At 40.9% G+C, this 12,435-nt stretch overlaps 1 protein-coding gene across 1 annotated transcript in view; it reads right to left on the reverse strand.

The window, feature by feature from the left end:
* fat4 (FAT atypical cadherin 4) overlaps positions 1-12,435 on the reverse strand; it is a 120,606-nt gene that overhangs the window by 39,097 nt on the left and 69,074 nt on the right. Inside the window, exons 3-6 of the mRNA XM_020652844.3 lie at positions 10,595-10,856; positions 8,554-8,904; positions 5,100-6,022; positions 3,168-3,342 (exon numbers count right to left, since the gene is read on the reverse strand). Coding sequence (XP_020508500.2) covers positions 3,168-3,342; positions 5,100-6,022; positions 8,554-8,904; positions 10,595-10,856 — 1,711 coding nt within the window. The remainder of the gene's footprint in view (positions 1-3,167; positions 3,343-5,099; positions 6,023-8,553; positions 8,905-10,594; positions 10,857-12,435) is intronic.

A 12,435-nucleotide genomic window follows, 5' to 3' on the forward strand; every position in this document is an offset into this window, starting at 1 on the left:
CTATCGAGAGAGATGTTTGAGAAGGTGTGAGATTCTTTATTAGAAAAGACAGCCCTTATTAACTTTAAGTGCACCAGGCTTCAGTGGAAACCCCCCCCCCCCCCCCTCCCCAGTAATTTCAGCTCCCACAACAGGGTGTTGCTGGTCTCCTACTGTCTCGACTGGTTAGTTGTTTTTTTTGTATGGCTGATTTGATTTCAGTCTTTTAAAGCATGAGCTGAGAGCCACAAAAACAAAAGAACAAATCAAGGCAGTAGTAGATTAAAAACTCCTATTGTCTGGGATGCATAAAGACTGCTTTTTGCTTATGTACACAACAGCTGCTTCTAGTTTGAAAGAAAGGATCTTACCTTAACGTAAAAAGGTATATTTCTGCAGGGATCTTTCCTGCATTTTTGTGAAGAAACTTCTTTAACAAGCCAGTGGTAAAAAATAAGCACTTTTATTGGGGGCACTTTGGGTAAATTTCACCCCAAAAGAACTTGTAGTTTTTATCTACAGACCATTATTATAATGATTATGTGCCAGTCTAATTTTGTCATTTTGATTTGCTTTTGCTTTTGAAAAAAATACATTTAACTGAAGACACCTCCATCGTGTTGAAACTGGCAGCAGTATTTTATTTTGAAAGTAAAGTGGACACCAAAAAAAAATATGAAATCTCTACGTCCATACGATGCATAGTCATTTAGTTTTTGAACACTGACAATCAGAGGATTGTGTGGAGAATGGAAAGCATGCTATCAAACTTTTTTGGCACATACTAAATGCTAATCAGCTGTAAAAAAAAAAAAAAAAAAAAAAAAAAAAAAAAAAACCCACACCTGAACAGCTGCCAGATTCATAAAAAAGCACATTCTTCAACCACAGATGCCCTTTTAAAGCTTTTCCATAAACACTGAGTGGCAAAAGTGTTACAGTGTGGTTCTGTTGGTAATCTAATTGTTTCACATTCTTCCGTATGTGTGCACAACTTGAACATTTCTAAGCAGAGGCTTTACAAATCTGATTTGCCTGCAGCTGATCCCAGATGTTGGCCCGGCATAGAGATCAGTCTGCGTCCCTGCAGCTGCCAATATCTCCTGCTATCTGCACAACTAGTTAACTCAGAAAAGGCTGAAAACAACTTTCCACATGCAGGAAAAAAAAGAGAGAGAGAGAAATATCCCAGGTCTGATCTGCGAGTTTTGCTCTCAACGAGACGCCTTGTAAAACACCTTTAAGCATCTTGTATGGATGCCACATTTCAAAGGGGGGGAAAGCTGTGCTCAGATTTTCAGAATAATGGGGAGAGTTTTGCCAAATTCTGCTGTTCACAAGAGCCAAGAGACATTATAGAAACCAGCAGCACCCTGTGAGCTCTTTTGTTTCCACTAATTTCAGGGACAGATTTAAGTTTGCACAGCAGCAGCAGAGAGGCTCCTGAAGCTCATCTCAGGCTGGGATTAAAGAGTTTACCTTCAGAGAAATGACTGAAAATGAATAGAACAGTAAAACACAACAATCAGATACACGGCCTGAATAAGAAGAGATCAATCCATTTGTCATTCTAAGAGTAGCTAGGTTGCCTCATCGTAAGTCACTTTTGTCAAGACACAACACTATCTCTTGTGCTCATGATGAAGTGTCTGAAGAGCACAGTGGCTTCTGCAGGACTTTGAGTTGGCTTCCATATGTTACCAGAAAGTAAGAAAGAACAGATAGCTTAAGTCCTTGTCTGGCAGAATAATTATTTTACAGACGGAAGGCTTACAGTGATGAATCCTCCTGACTTTCTTTTTTACTCTTCAGTGTTTTGGAGAAGAGCTACTCGAATGTGGCAGCCTGCAGAAGATAAAGGCAGACTGCAACATGTTAAAGATGGATGTCTGCGGTTGCACGCGGGTCATGGTAGACGGCAGCCTCGGAGACATGTCTGCACCATCCACCTTCACCATTTCCTGCCAGATTGGAGCGCATTGGAGAACCATTTCCCCCCACCGTCTCGGCCGAGGCCTCAAAAATGTGAGAAAATGCTTCTGGGTAATTTGGCCTGAACTATGATTATGGGGTTTTTGATATTTTGATATCCTCCACCAAATCCCTTCTTTCTGTCTCTCTTCAACAATGTTCTGAAACTGTCCTGTCAAAATATTTTGGAGTTGTTGTCAGGGATCTAAATATGGAGTCCTTGTGAAATGAACAAAAAGGGATTGTATCTTAATTAGTATGTTCGCTTGGTGGGCAACTTTTGTCCATGTGGCACCAACTTCTGAGAACTATATGACGCAAGATAATCAGCCATGAAGAAAACATATGCATTCATCTTGTTGCTTACTTTTAGACTTGAATTGTCAAAAGATGGAGTTACCAGAAATGGTACAATCTCTCCAACAAATGTGCAAATGATTCCCTCAAAAGTGTGTTTTTGTGGAAGCATCCAACATTGTCAAAAACAAGATGCAACATTGTCCCAATTCTCACCATTGCCTGTGCACAGTTTAAAATACACAGCATTATGAACGCTCACATGGTCAGCGTAGGAATGAAACAGAACCACCCTCAGACCATGACGGCCGTGCCAGAGCAGCTCGGGGAAACATATACTTAACTGGGATACCATGTGATTTGGCTGCAACGGGGATACGCATGTACTCCTTTAAACTGCACATTAACCGGCCTCCATGCAATAACAAGTTAACCTTTTATCTGGCTATAACAAGCACTACCACCATGTCCAAATAAACAGAGGATGCTGTTCAATTGAACCCGCTGACATGACTTCTGGGTAACAGGTCAAAAAAAAAAACACCCACTATTTTGCAAGCTAAAAACTGCCTGAGTGTTTAGGTTACTGTGCCACAAAAACAAGGAAATGTGCACTCTCAGAAATCAAAAATGCTGTTTGTTGACATTGCTGTTGGTTTATGAACAATATTCGTTTTGGGCTTTGTTTTGGTGGGCTGATTGTGAAATATCTTTCTAGCTTTGCTGAAATTCAACAATGTCTGTGTAAGGAAATATTTGACAGACTTCAGCCGATAAAAAGAATCATGGATAATAAAGTTATACAAGTTCTATGTTGTGTGAGGCATAAACATCTAAATTTAGATGCAAGGCTTTCATTAAAATCATCATTCATTTCATGGTGTTATCAGACGCCCTCACAGCTTCCTCTGCGGTCTCACCTGAGTCGGTGGCTGTAATCAGCAGGATGTATTTCCCCCGAGCCTCGCGATCCAGAGTCTGGGTCAGGCTGAGCTGACCGCTGGACGACAGGCTGAACGCGCCCTCATCGTTCCCACCACTGAGCATGTAGCTCAGCTGCCCATTGGCACCTTGGTCGTCGTCTCTGGCGACAACCTGGAAAGCACAGGAACAAGGTTTTTAAAGAGAAACTTGGAGTTGAACTTCCTCTTATCAAACATTATTGTACTGTATGGTATTCACTCTTCAGACACAGAACAACAGTTGGTGTTGAGTATAAAAATACAATGCAAAAAAATAAATTAAACCAATTACAATTATTCAAAATGGCAGCCAGTTACATAATTTAATTAGTGCTGATGCGTTCATGCATTGGTGGTAATAATAATGTAGTAATAAACTATTTTATCAATATCACAGAAACCCTAAGAGGACATGCATGCATATATTTTTATTTTACACCTTTTTCCGGCGTTAACAGGTACATTTGGGTTGTTTTTTCAAGATCTCAACTATTTAATCTAGTTATCTCGGGAGATAATCTAGTTTTCTCACGATAACAATGCTGGTTTCCCTTGATTTAGAGTTCATTTGTTTTCGCCAGATAGTGAAAAGATTGAGAATTTTCTTGACCGCCATAAAACACTATCTTGGCAAACTAAACATTACAACTTAATCTCAAAAGTATGTGTAAGTACAGATCTTGAGTCAATATACTGAGTTATCTTCATCACCAAACGTGTGCTTTGAGCTTCATAATCGTCCACCAACATATGAGTGCATTGACTGAATTGATTAGAAAGTTGATCTCTGGAATGAGCAGTGCTGGAACACTAGTGAGATACCCTGAGAGCCATGTTGGCTAAATCAAACAATTTCATCATTTTACAGTTTGCTTCTATCCCTGGTTCTTTTCAAATTGTGCTTTTTTTTTCCAAGAATATGTTCCTTGAATGACACGACCAAATATAGCTTTGAGTTAACCAGTGCAACCACCGTCCTCTCTGAGTCTTTCCACTGAAGCAGCTGAGGTTTAATCACCATCACGGTGCAGAGCAGCACCATGAAGGTAATTGTCAAGGGAAGGAAGATCATTACTTATTCACTTTGTCCAATCACTTTTTCCCAGGAAATCCACTCAAAGAAAACCAGAACCAAAAAAAATGTGTCCTCTACTACTCTCTCAACTCTTGTGGAGATTAAAGACTGACGTTCATTTAATGGTTTCTTAGCATGAAACTATCAACCCTGCCTGCTTTCCCCCCTCATGCTGCAGCAATACACAACCACACTTAACTGGTGACTCCCGAAAACCTTTCCTGCCGTGCATTCCGCAGACAGCCGAGGCCAGGCTAGTGTACAGATGTGTTCTCTTGAGTGGCACCAACGTCTGGACCCCTTCCCACCACTAAACTGTACCCTCATTTCCTCAGAAGGTACACCAGCTAAAGAAATTGAGCTGTCACTTAAAATAAGTCATTCTCCATCCATTTAGCTTTATATGGGTCATTTACTCATCAGGGTGGTTTTGGATGTTAATTGCCTCGTCATGCAATTTAGCTAAGTTTCATATTTCATTGGAAACCTATAAAGGCTTAATTGTGCAGAGCAAATTGCAGTCATATATCATTTCTGTATAATTTAAGTCAGCTATTTTTCATGGCATTTAACTAAAATAAGACCACCGTGAACAGTTTAGTTCCCTGACACAGCTCACGTACCTGCACTTATTAAGTTAGTGCTACAAATTCTGTTAAGGCATTAGCTTATTGAAGCTCTTAGAACTGTCATTCAAAAACACTGCCTTCTTTTCACTCAGGAAGTCCTTGTCTGTCTGTGAATGTTAATGTCGTTCAAAGTGCTTTAAATTTCATTGAATGTGTTGACAAGAGAGAAAAAACAAACACACTGACCTGCAGAATGTTTTTGGGTAAGTTCTCCATGTTCTCCCGAACGTTAACCGTGTAGGGAGAGAGCTCGAACTCCGGCGAGCGGTCGTTTACGTCCAGCAGAACGATGTTGACCGTTGCCTGGTCCACCCTCGGGCTGCTGCCTCGATCGGCAGCTTGGACCACCAGAGAGTAGGACGAGCGGGCCTCGCGGTCCAGCTGCTTGGCCACTGAAATCACCCCCGTGACCAAATCGATCCGGAAATCAGAATTTGTGTTGCCTCCGGAGATGGAAAACCGAATCTGCCCGTTGGTTCCCACGTCTGCGTCGCTGGCGTACACCTGGATGATATCCGTTCCAGTCAAGGTGTTCTCCTCAATCTCGATGTCGTAGATGTTCTGCGAAAAGCTTGGGGTGTTGTCGTTGACGTCCAGGACCATCATGGTCACGTCCATTGTTGAAGACAGAGGCGGTTCACCTTTGTCCGTAGCGACGACTGTGAGGGTGTAGTTGGAAAGCTCCTCGCGGTCGAGTTCCCCGACCAGCCTGACGTCTCCATCGATCGTCCCGATGCTGAATTTGTTCCCAAAAGGTCCTCTGAGGGAGTACTCGACGTAGCTGTTGGGTCCACTGTCGGCGTCCGCGGCCTTGGCGTTGAATATGACAGTGTCTACCGGGGTGTTTTCTTGGATGTAGGTCATCTTCTGAGAGGTGAAGGTCGGCGGACAGTCGTTGACGTCCAGCAGGATGACCGACACTTGGGCCGTGCTGGTGAAGCGGGTCATGGGAGGAGGCGCCAGGTCATTCACTGTTATCACCAGGTTGTAGAAGGATTGAGTTTCCCTGTCCAATGCCTTCTTTGTTTGGAGCTTTCCTTCCTCGGTGATTACAAAGTGACCCTGGGGATCACCAGATGCAATCCTGTACAGGAGCTGGGCATTTGGGCCTGAAAGACACACATAGAGGGAATCAGAATAACAACATCTAGGGTTCAATTTCTTTTGAGGTGTCCTTTTAAAGCCATGCTGGGCAACTACACCTCTTGGTAAGTTCCAAATGTCAAAGAGATAGTACAAATGTAATTTCATTGATTGAGGAATGTAAACATAGTATTGTCACCAATAAAGTCAGTCCATTGTGATTCATACAAAAAGGTACTATACAACACATTACATGCAATTAGTCTCCCATGTTAGATGTGCTTTTTTCCCCAAATGGAAAGGCTACAAAACCTAGTACCAAACTTTGAGTAAGGAAAATAAATAGTAGGAATCTGATGGTGGTGGTGGAGTAGGATTCAGCTGAAGGCTCTCTTTTGTTACATCTTCTATTTGGTACACATGGGCTGTGGCTTAGGATATATTTTATCTTGAGTTTTTTTCCAAAAATAAATGAATCTGCTCCAAACGACCTTGAATTACAAAAGATAACTTACAGACACTAGAGGTTGAATGTTAGCACCCATTGTTCAAGATGTGATTGTTAAATGTTCTGTACGTGTTTGAATTGGGCATGTATATGAGTTATCAGCATCCATTTCCACAAATTGTGCATGTGCAACAGTGAGAGCGCAGGGCCGCTGCTCTCGTCCTCCAAGTTGACGATCTATTCATGCAACATGACTGATTGTTATCAGCACTGCAAACCACTTCCTAAACTGATAGTGCTTGGTGCCACTGTGGAAAATCCCTCAGGGTTAAAAACATTTATTTGAATGAGATAACTACAGTGTGACAGGCTGGATGGATGCAGTAAACTATCTAACCTTGAAATCTGGCCTAATCTGCAAGCACTCCGCTGGAACTGGGGGTTCAAATGAGCTTAAATTGAGCGTCTGTAATTCAACTCAACGGGGTATTCATGTGGAAAGCGCCTGCACCTTCCCACACTCCAGCGTGTATTTACAGTACACAAGTAATCCCTTATCAAAAGCTTGAGTGCTACTTCCATCCCAGTTTGGGCCAGGCCGTCTGGAGACAAAGTCTTGGGGGTCGGGGGTCAGGGCTTGGGAAGTGCTAACAATGGCTGTGTTTTGTTTTGACAGTGGAGAGCGGCAACTTTATATCTGAGAGGATGACGCGGCCAGATTATGTGGACGGTGGAGAAAGAAGCCAGACTCGGGGGTTGAGAACGAGGCAGCGTATTTTCCCAGGAATGTAGGTCACAATAACCACATTAGGCCTGCCTGAAACGGTAATTACAGCGGAGGAGAGTAACGGCGACCGTTTTTCAAATACCACACGGCACTTCAAAAAACATGAAACCAACCACCTGAGGACGCAGAAATAACTCAAGCCCACTTATTCACACGGTGAAGATTTCATCCAGTCATGCATACATGACGCGAGATAGAAATGAAAATAAAATGTAGGTTTGGGAGCCTCCATGAAACCAACAGAATCATAACAAAATGACAGGGCTACCTTAAATTAAGCTACTACGGCTGACTCACATTTGATTTATAGAGCATTTAAAAAAAAAAACAGCACTGCTTCAAACATTCTTACAGAGCAGTTTTCATTAAATAAACAGACATCTGTAAGAGAGTTGACAAGGGTTAACCTGGATTTAACCACATCTTTATATTGAATTAGTCTCCTGACATGTTTTTCTTGCAGTATTAAATCTAAACTGGAGCTGTCAGTCTCGCCAAACGTTACCTAATATACTTGATGTTTTATCAATGGTTTAGATGAGGTCATCGCATATCTTGTATGGAGTCGATGTATGTTGTTTTGTGACTTTGTTCGACAAATTATTATTAAAATAAATATTTAAATATTTAATTATGTAATTTTTATTAACCCTCAGGCATCAGTTTCATATACTACCCTCTTAAGTCACTAAGGACAAAAATGTCCATGCCAAAAAACTGCTATAAAAATAGAACAGATTGATATTTTCTTTTCTTTTTTTGTGCATAAATCTCTTAGACAACTTCAGCCCGGCTCAAAAATATAAAATATTGAGTAATTATCAGGAATTTAACCCTTTAAATGCCAGTTTGATTACAAGATTCTGGCATTTAAAGGGTTCAATTCCTAGAAAATGATTGAATGTTTGGTAGTTTTGAGCAGGGCTGAAGTTGTTTAAGAGATGTATGCAGAAAAAAGTAGAAAAAAATATCAATCTGTTCTATTTTTATAACAATTTTTTGTAAGTGAACATTTTTGTCCTTAGTGACTCAAGAGGGTAGTAAACATGTGTCACAGTGTTCTATTGATCTATTAAAAAAAAAAAAAATGTGCATTCCAAATTTGTCAAGAGAGACTTTCTTACAAAAAATGGTGACATATGCACTAACACGGACAAAATGATGACCAGATGAAGAGGAAACATTCAACCAAATGGACAAAAATGTCCATAATGATGCATGAGGGTTAAGCATGGTGAATTTCATCATCATCAGTTTTATTATTGACCTTGAATTAGTTTGGTTCAAGTTCTTATTTTCTATTTTCTAACACATGAACGTACCATCATCAGCATCGCTGGCTTCCACAGTGACAACACTGGATCCAGGTGGCAGGCTCTCGGAGACCGACGTGCTGTACACGCTGGTGTTGAAAACCGGGGCGTTGTCGTTCACATCCAGGACGTTGAAATACACTCTGACTGTGCTGGCCTGCCCCCCTCCATCCTGGGCCCTCGCCGTCAGGATATAGTACCGTTGGGTTTCGTAGTCCAGCGGGCGCGTCACGTTGAAGACTCCCGTCACCGGGTTCAGGAGGAACGTCTCGTCCTCGTCGTCCTCCTCCAGTGAATAAGTTACCTCTCCGTTCACCCCTGAGTCAGAGTCGCTGGCCAGGATTGCCGCCACGATGGAGCCTGTGAGAGTCAAACAGGTCGTAAGAAAGAGGCGAGAAGTTAGATTTTACAGCCCTATTGAAGAAAATGACTTTAATATATCTGCAGGGGGTTATTATGGCTGTTCATTAATACCAGTGAGCCAATGATCACTCCTCCAGTTACTAAAAAAAACAAGAGGCCTGTATTGTTTTGGAACCACAACTGCTTCAATCATTGGTGTGTTAACTATTAAACAATCAATAAATATTTCACTAGAACTGAGAAAACATCTCATAGTTGTTTGTTTTGACACGATCATAACAACATCCTCTTCTTTTTTTCTCACAAACTTATCCGACTCTTTTCTTTGTGGTTCAAAGAGAAAGCAGCTGAGCCAGACAGCTGTCAGTACAGTTGTAAATTCTGAAGGTGCTGATAGATTTCCATATAAATCACATATCAGTTACGGTCCTTCTGACCTTTTAAGAGCTAAAATGTTCCCCTTAAGGAAGATACAGAGGATTTTGGAGAACTACGAAAGTAAGAAAATATATGCTTTCAAGAAAATGTCTCCTAATAATTTGAGGTTTTAAATGACCTGAACAGAAGACGTCTACGTTCAGTCTACGACTTTTGGCAGAAAATGAAATACTGCCTGCCTGAGTCGAAAATCATCGACCTTATGTCCAAATTCAATGCAATTCAGTGTGTATCAGCTGCAGACTGCTTATAAGAAGTGGACGTAGCTACAGGAAAGCCATCACTTGGTTTTGGACCGCTGTTTTCTATCATGGAGTTTGGCCTTTTGACTGTCGCCATCTTGGTTTTTAGGTCAGATTTTAGGAGACACTATGCTAGCTTGGTTAACAAAATGCATCAGTGACTCGTGGGAACTGTATTGTTAAATAAGATGTCACTTTTGGTTGGCAACAGCCCACTTTATTTTTGTTGCTTGCAAATGCTAAACAAGACATAAAACAGACCCTGCTTTATTGCCTGTTTTACTCTAAATGTAACTTAAAGGCTTTATATGTGATTTTTCACACTTAAATATAATATAAATCAAGTATATCCTCTGAAAATAACTCTGTGAGTCATGACTGTCTACAATGGGTGTAACACCCGAGTCCCACTGTCTGTGATGCTTTCAGAGTTTTCAGAGTCCTATCTTCACTTTGTTTACATCGCCGGGACGGCCGGCTGACTCCTCCCCTCACGTATAAAAGTTGTTTAATTGAGGGACTAGAGAAAAGAAGAATAACATACTGTACTCACTGCTTAACTGTGTTTCTAGATCACGCTCATTTCAGGTAAATTTACATGCAGTGTGAAGATACCAGCATAATAAAGATCACTAGCATTAGCATGCTAACACAACAATACAGTGCAAGTTGTTTTGGTTTCACGCTGGAGCTTAAGGGCGACATCTGCTGGATCAAAAAATCGCTTATAAAGCCTTTAAGTAATAAACATTGTGTTGTACTGAAGAGGAGGGGAAACTAGCAGAGGTCATAAAATATAAGATAAAATATTCATGAGACAAAAAAATCAAATAAGAAGGAGGGTAATTTTTTTACACAGGCAGATTTCTTTTTGCAAACATCTTTTTGGAAATGCCCTCTGCTGACAATTAGAGAAAATGCAAGTTTAGGCCATTTCTACACTTTTCAGACACTTGTGGCTTCATGTACTTTTCCAAACAGTCCATGGTTTCAGTTTGAGTCCTTACCCGACGCCATGTCTTCTGGGATGTCGAAGGAATACGTCACACGGGAGAACTTGGGCGTGTGGTCGTTGATGTCCTTGACAGTGATGTTGAGTCTCATGTCAGACGACTGTTTTCCGTCGTCTGCTCGCACCAGGAGGGAATATTTTGAACGGCGCTCGCGGTCCAGCTTCTTGGTGGCGATCAGATCCCCGGATTCAGGGTCGATCCGAAAGCTGTCGTCTGCCCCGCTGATGATGGTGTACGTCACCAGAGCATTGGGGCCCTGAGGGGAAGAAGACAATTGTGGAGTCAACATCGGCGTTTACTGTTTCAAATTGATTGAGTTTCTCGGCAGAAAACCAAACTTAATTTATTTTTCCTGAAAGATTATTCCAATGGGTTCTGGCTCTAATGACTCGAAGTAAAAAAAAGAACTAACTAGTGGGTTGAATGTGATTTGCTGAACTCGCTGAACTGAAATCAAGTCAAGTTCTCAGACAGAGCATCCTGACAACAAGCATCAAAGCAGCCTTATTGGACAGGAAATCCGATTGTCGATCACATGGCAGGACATTTATCCAGATCAAACAACCTAGTCGTCCAGCATGAAGGAAACCCTTTCATGGTGACTTATCCACGGAGACACTCAATGAAGGAAAGGCTTGTGGATTCAAAAACACCATGCAGTAGGTCACAAATCAAGAAGAGGAGGAAGAAGAAAGAGGTAGGGATATATATGTTTCATTATATGTCTATATATATTTCTTTCATTCATTCATTCATTCAAATCTGTGTACGAGGTTTTCAATCATCCAGGTCATGGTAAATTCAAAGCTTGATCCAAAGACAGCTGGACTTGGATGAAGATCTCCGAAAGGATTTCTCAGAGGAGGAGGAGAGGTGAAACTTCTACAAGATCTTCAACCAAGTCCAGCTGCCTTTGGATCAAGCTTGGAAGAAGAAAAAAATATGTACAAGGGTTACAACCAATGGACCAGATGGAAAAAAAACAGAGAGAAAACCTCATCAATTATATTAAACACACTGCAAAAGAATTTGCATTTATTAAGTCATTTATGTTTGTTATTAAGGTTTACATTTTTTGTCTTCTTTAAATTAGTAAATGTTCAGTAACATTATTTAAATCTGCTTTCAGAATAGAATACATTTGTTTGCAGAATTTGATAAAAGTATTGTCAGCATCTTGAAAGAAGAAAATATAAGAAAATATTTTGAACACAAATATATCTTAACACAACGCTAAACTCTCAAAATGTACTTTAAAAAACTCAGATTGCATTGGACTGAAGTAAAGATAAATGGCACTTATCGGTCATTATTTCACATGTTTTGACAAATTTAGAAAATTTAGAAAACACATGGTATAATAGAGATTTAAGCACTTCCTTAGAGCACTCAGTGTATTTTAAAATGCCTCTAAATCACTTAATCTGTGATAAAATAATATGATTTGTTTAGCTGTTAAGAAGGGGTCAGGTGGTCACACCATTCACCATTCACAGCAGGGGGACAAATGGTGATGCACTAGTCGGACTCGCTCTCACTCTTTGAACTTTTTGCGGGCTATAGTGTTCCTCTATAAATGCAACTAATAGATCCCCTGTTACCTCAGACAAGTACAAGCGCCATAACACATGGTGATAGCTATAGCGAGTCTTTTGGAATAGGAGAGGACGACTGAATGTGATATGACAAGTGAAAGAAGCCGATGACAGAGCTTGACATTTATGTTTGTGCGAGGGACAATAAGAGATCAGGCGACTGTCTCACTCGCTGTCTTCTGCCAAAGAGAAAAAAGCAACATCAAAAAGATAGTGCTGTTCAGAAAAGATGCAGCTCTG

This window comes from Labrus bergylta, chromosome 9 (assembly GCF_963930695.1).
Source record: "Labrus bergylta chromosome 9, fLabBer1.1, whole genome shotgun sequence".
NCBI classification, from domain to species: domain Eukaryota; kingdom Metazoa; phylum Chordata; class Actinopteri; order Labriformes; family Labridae; genus Labrus; species Labrus bergylta.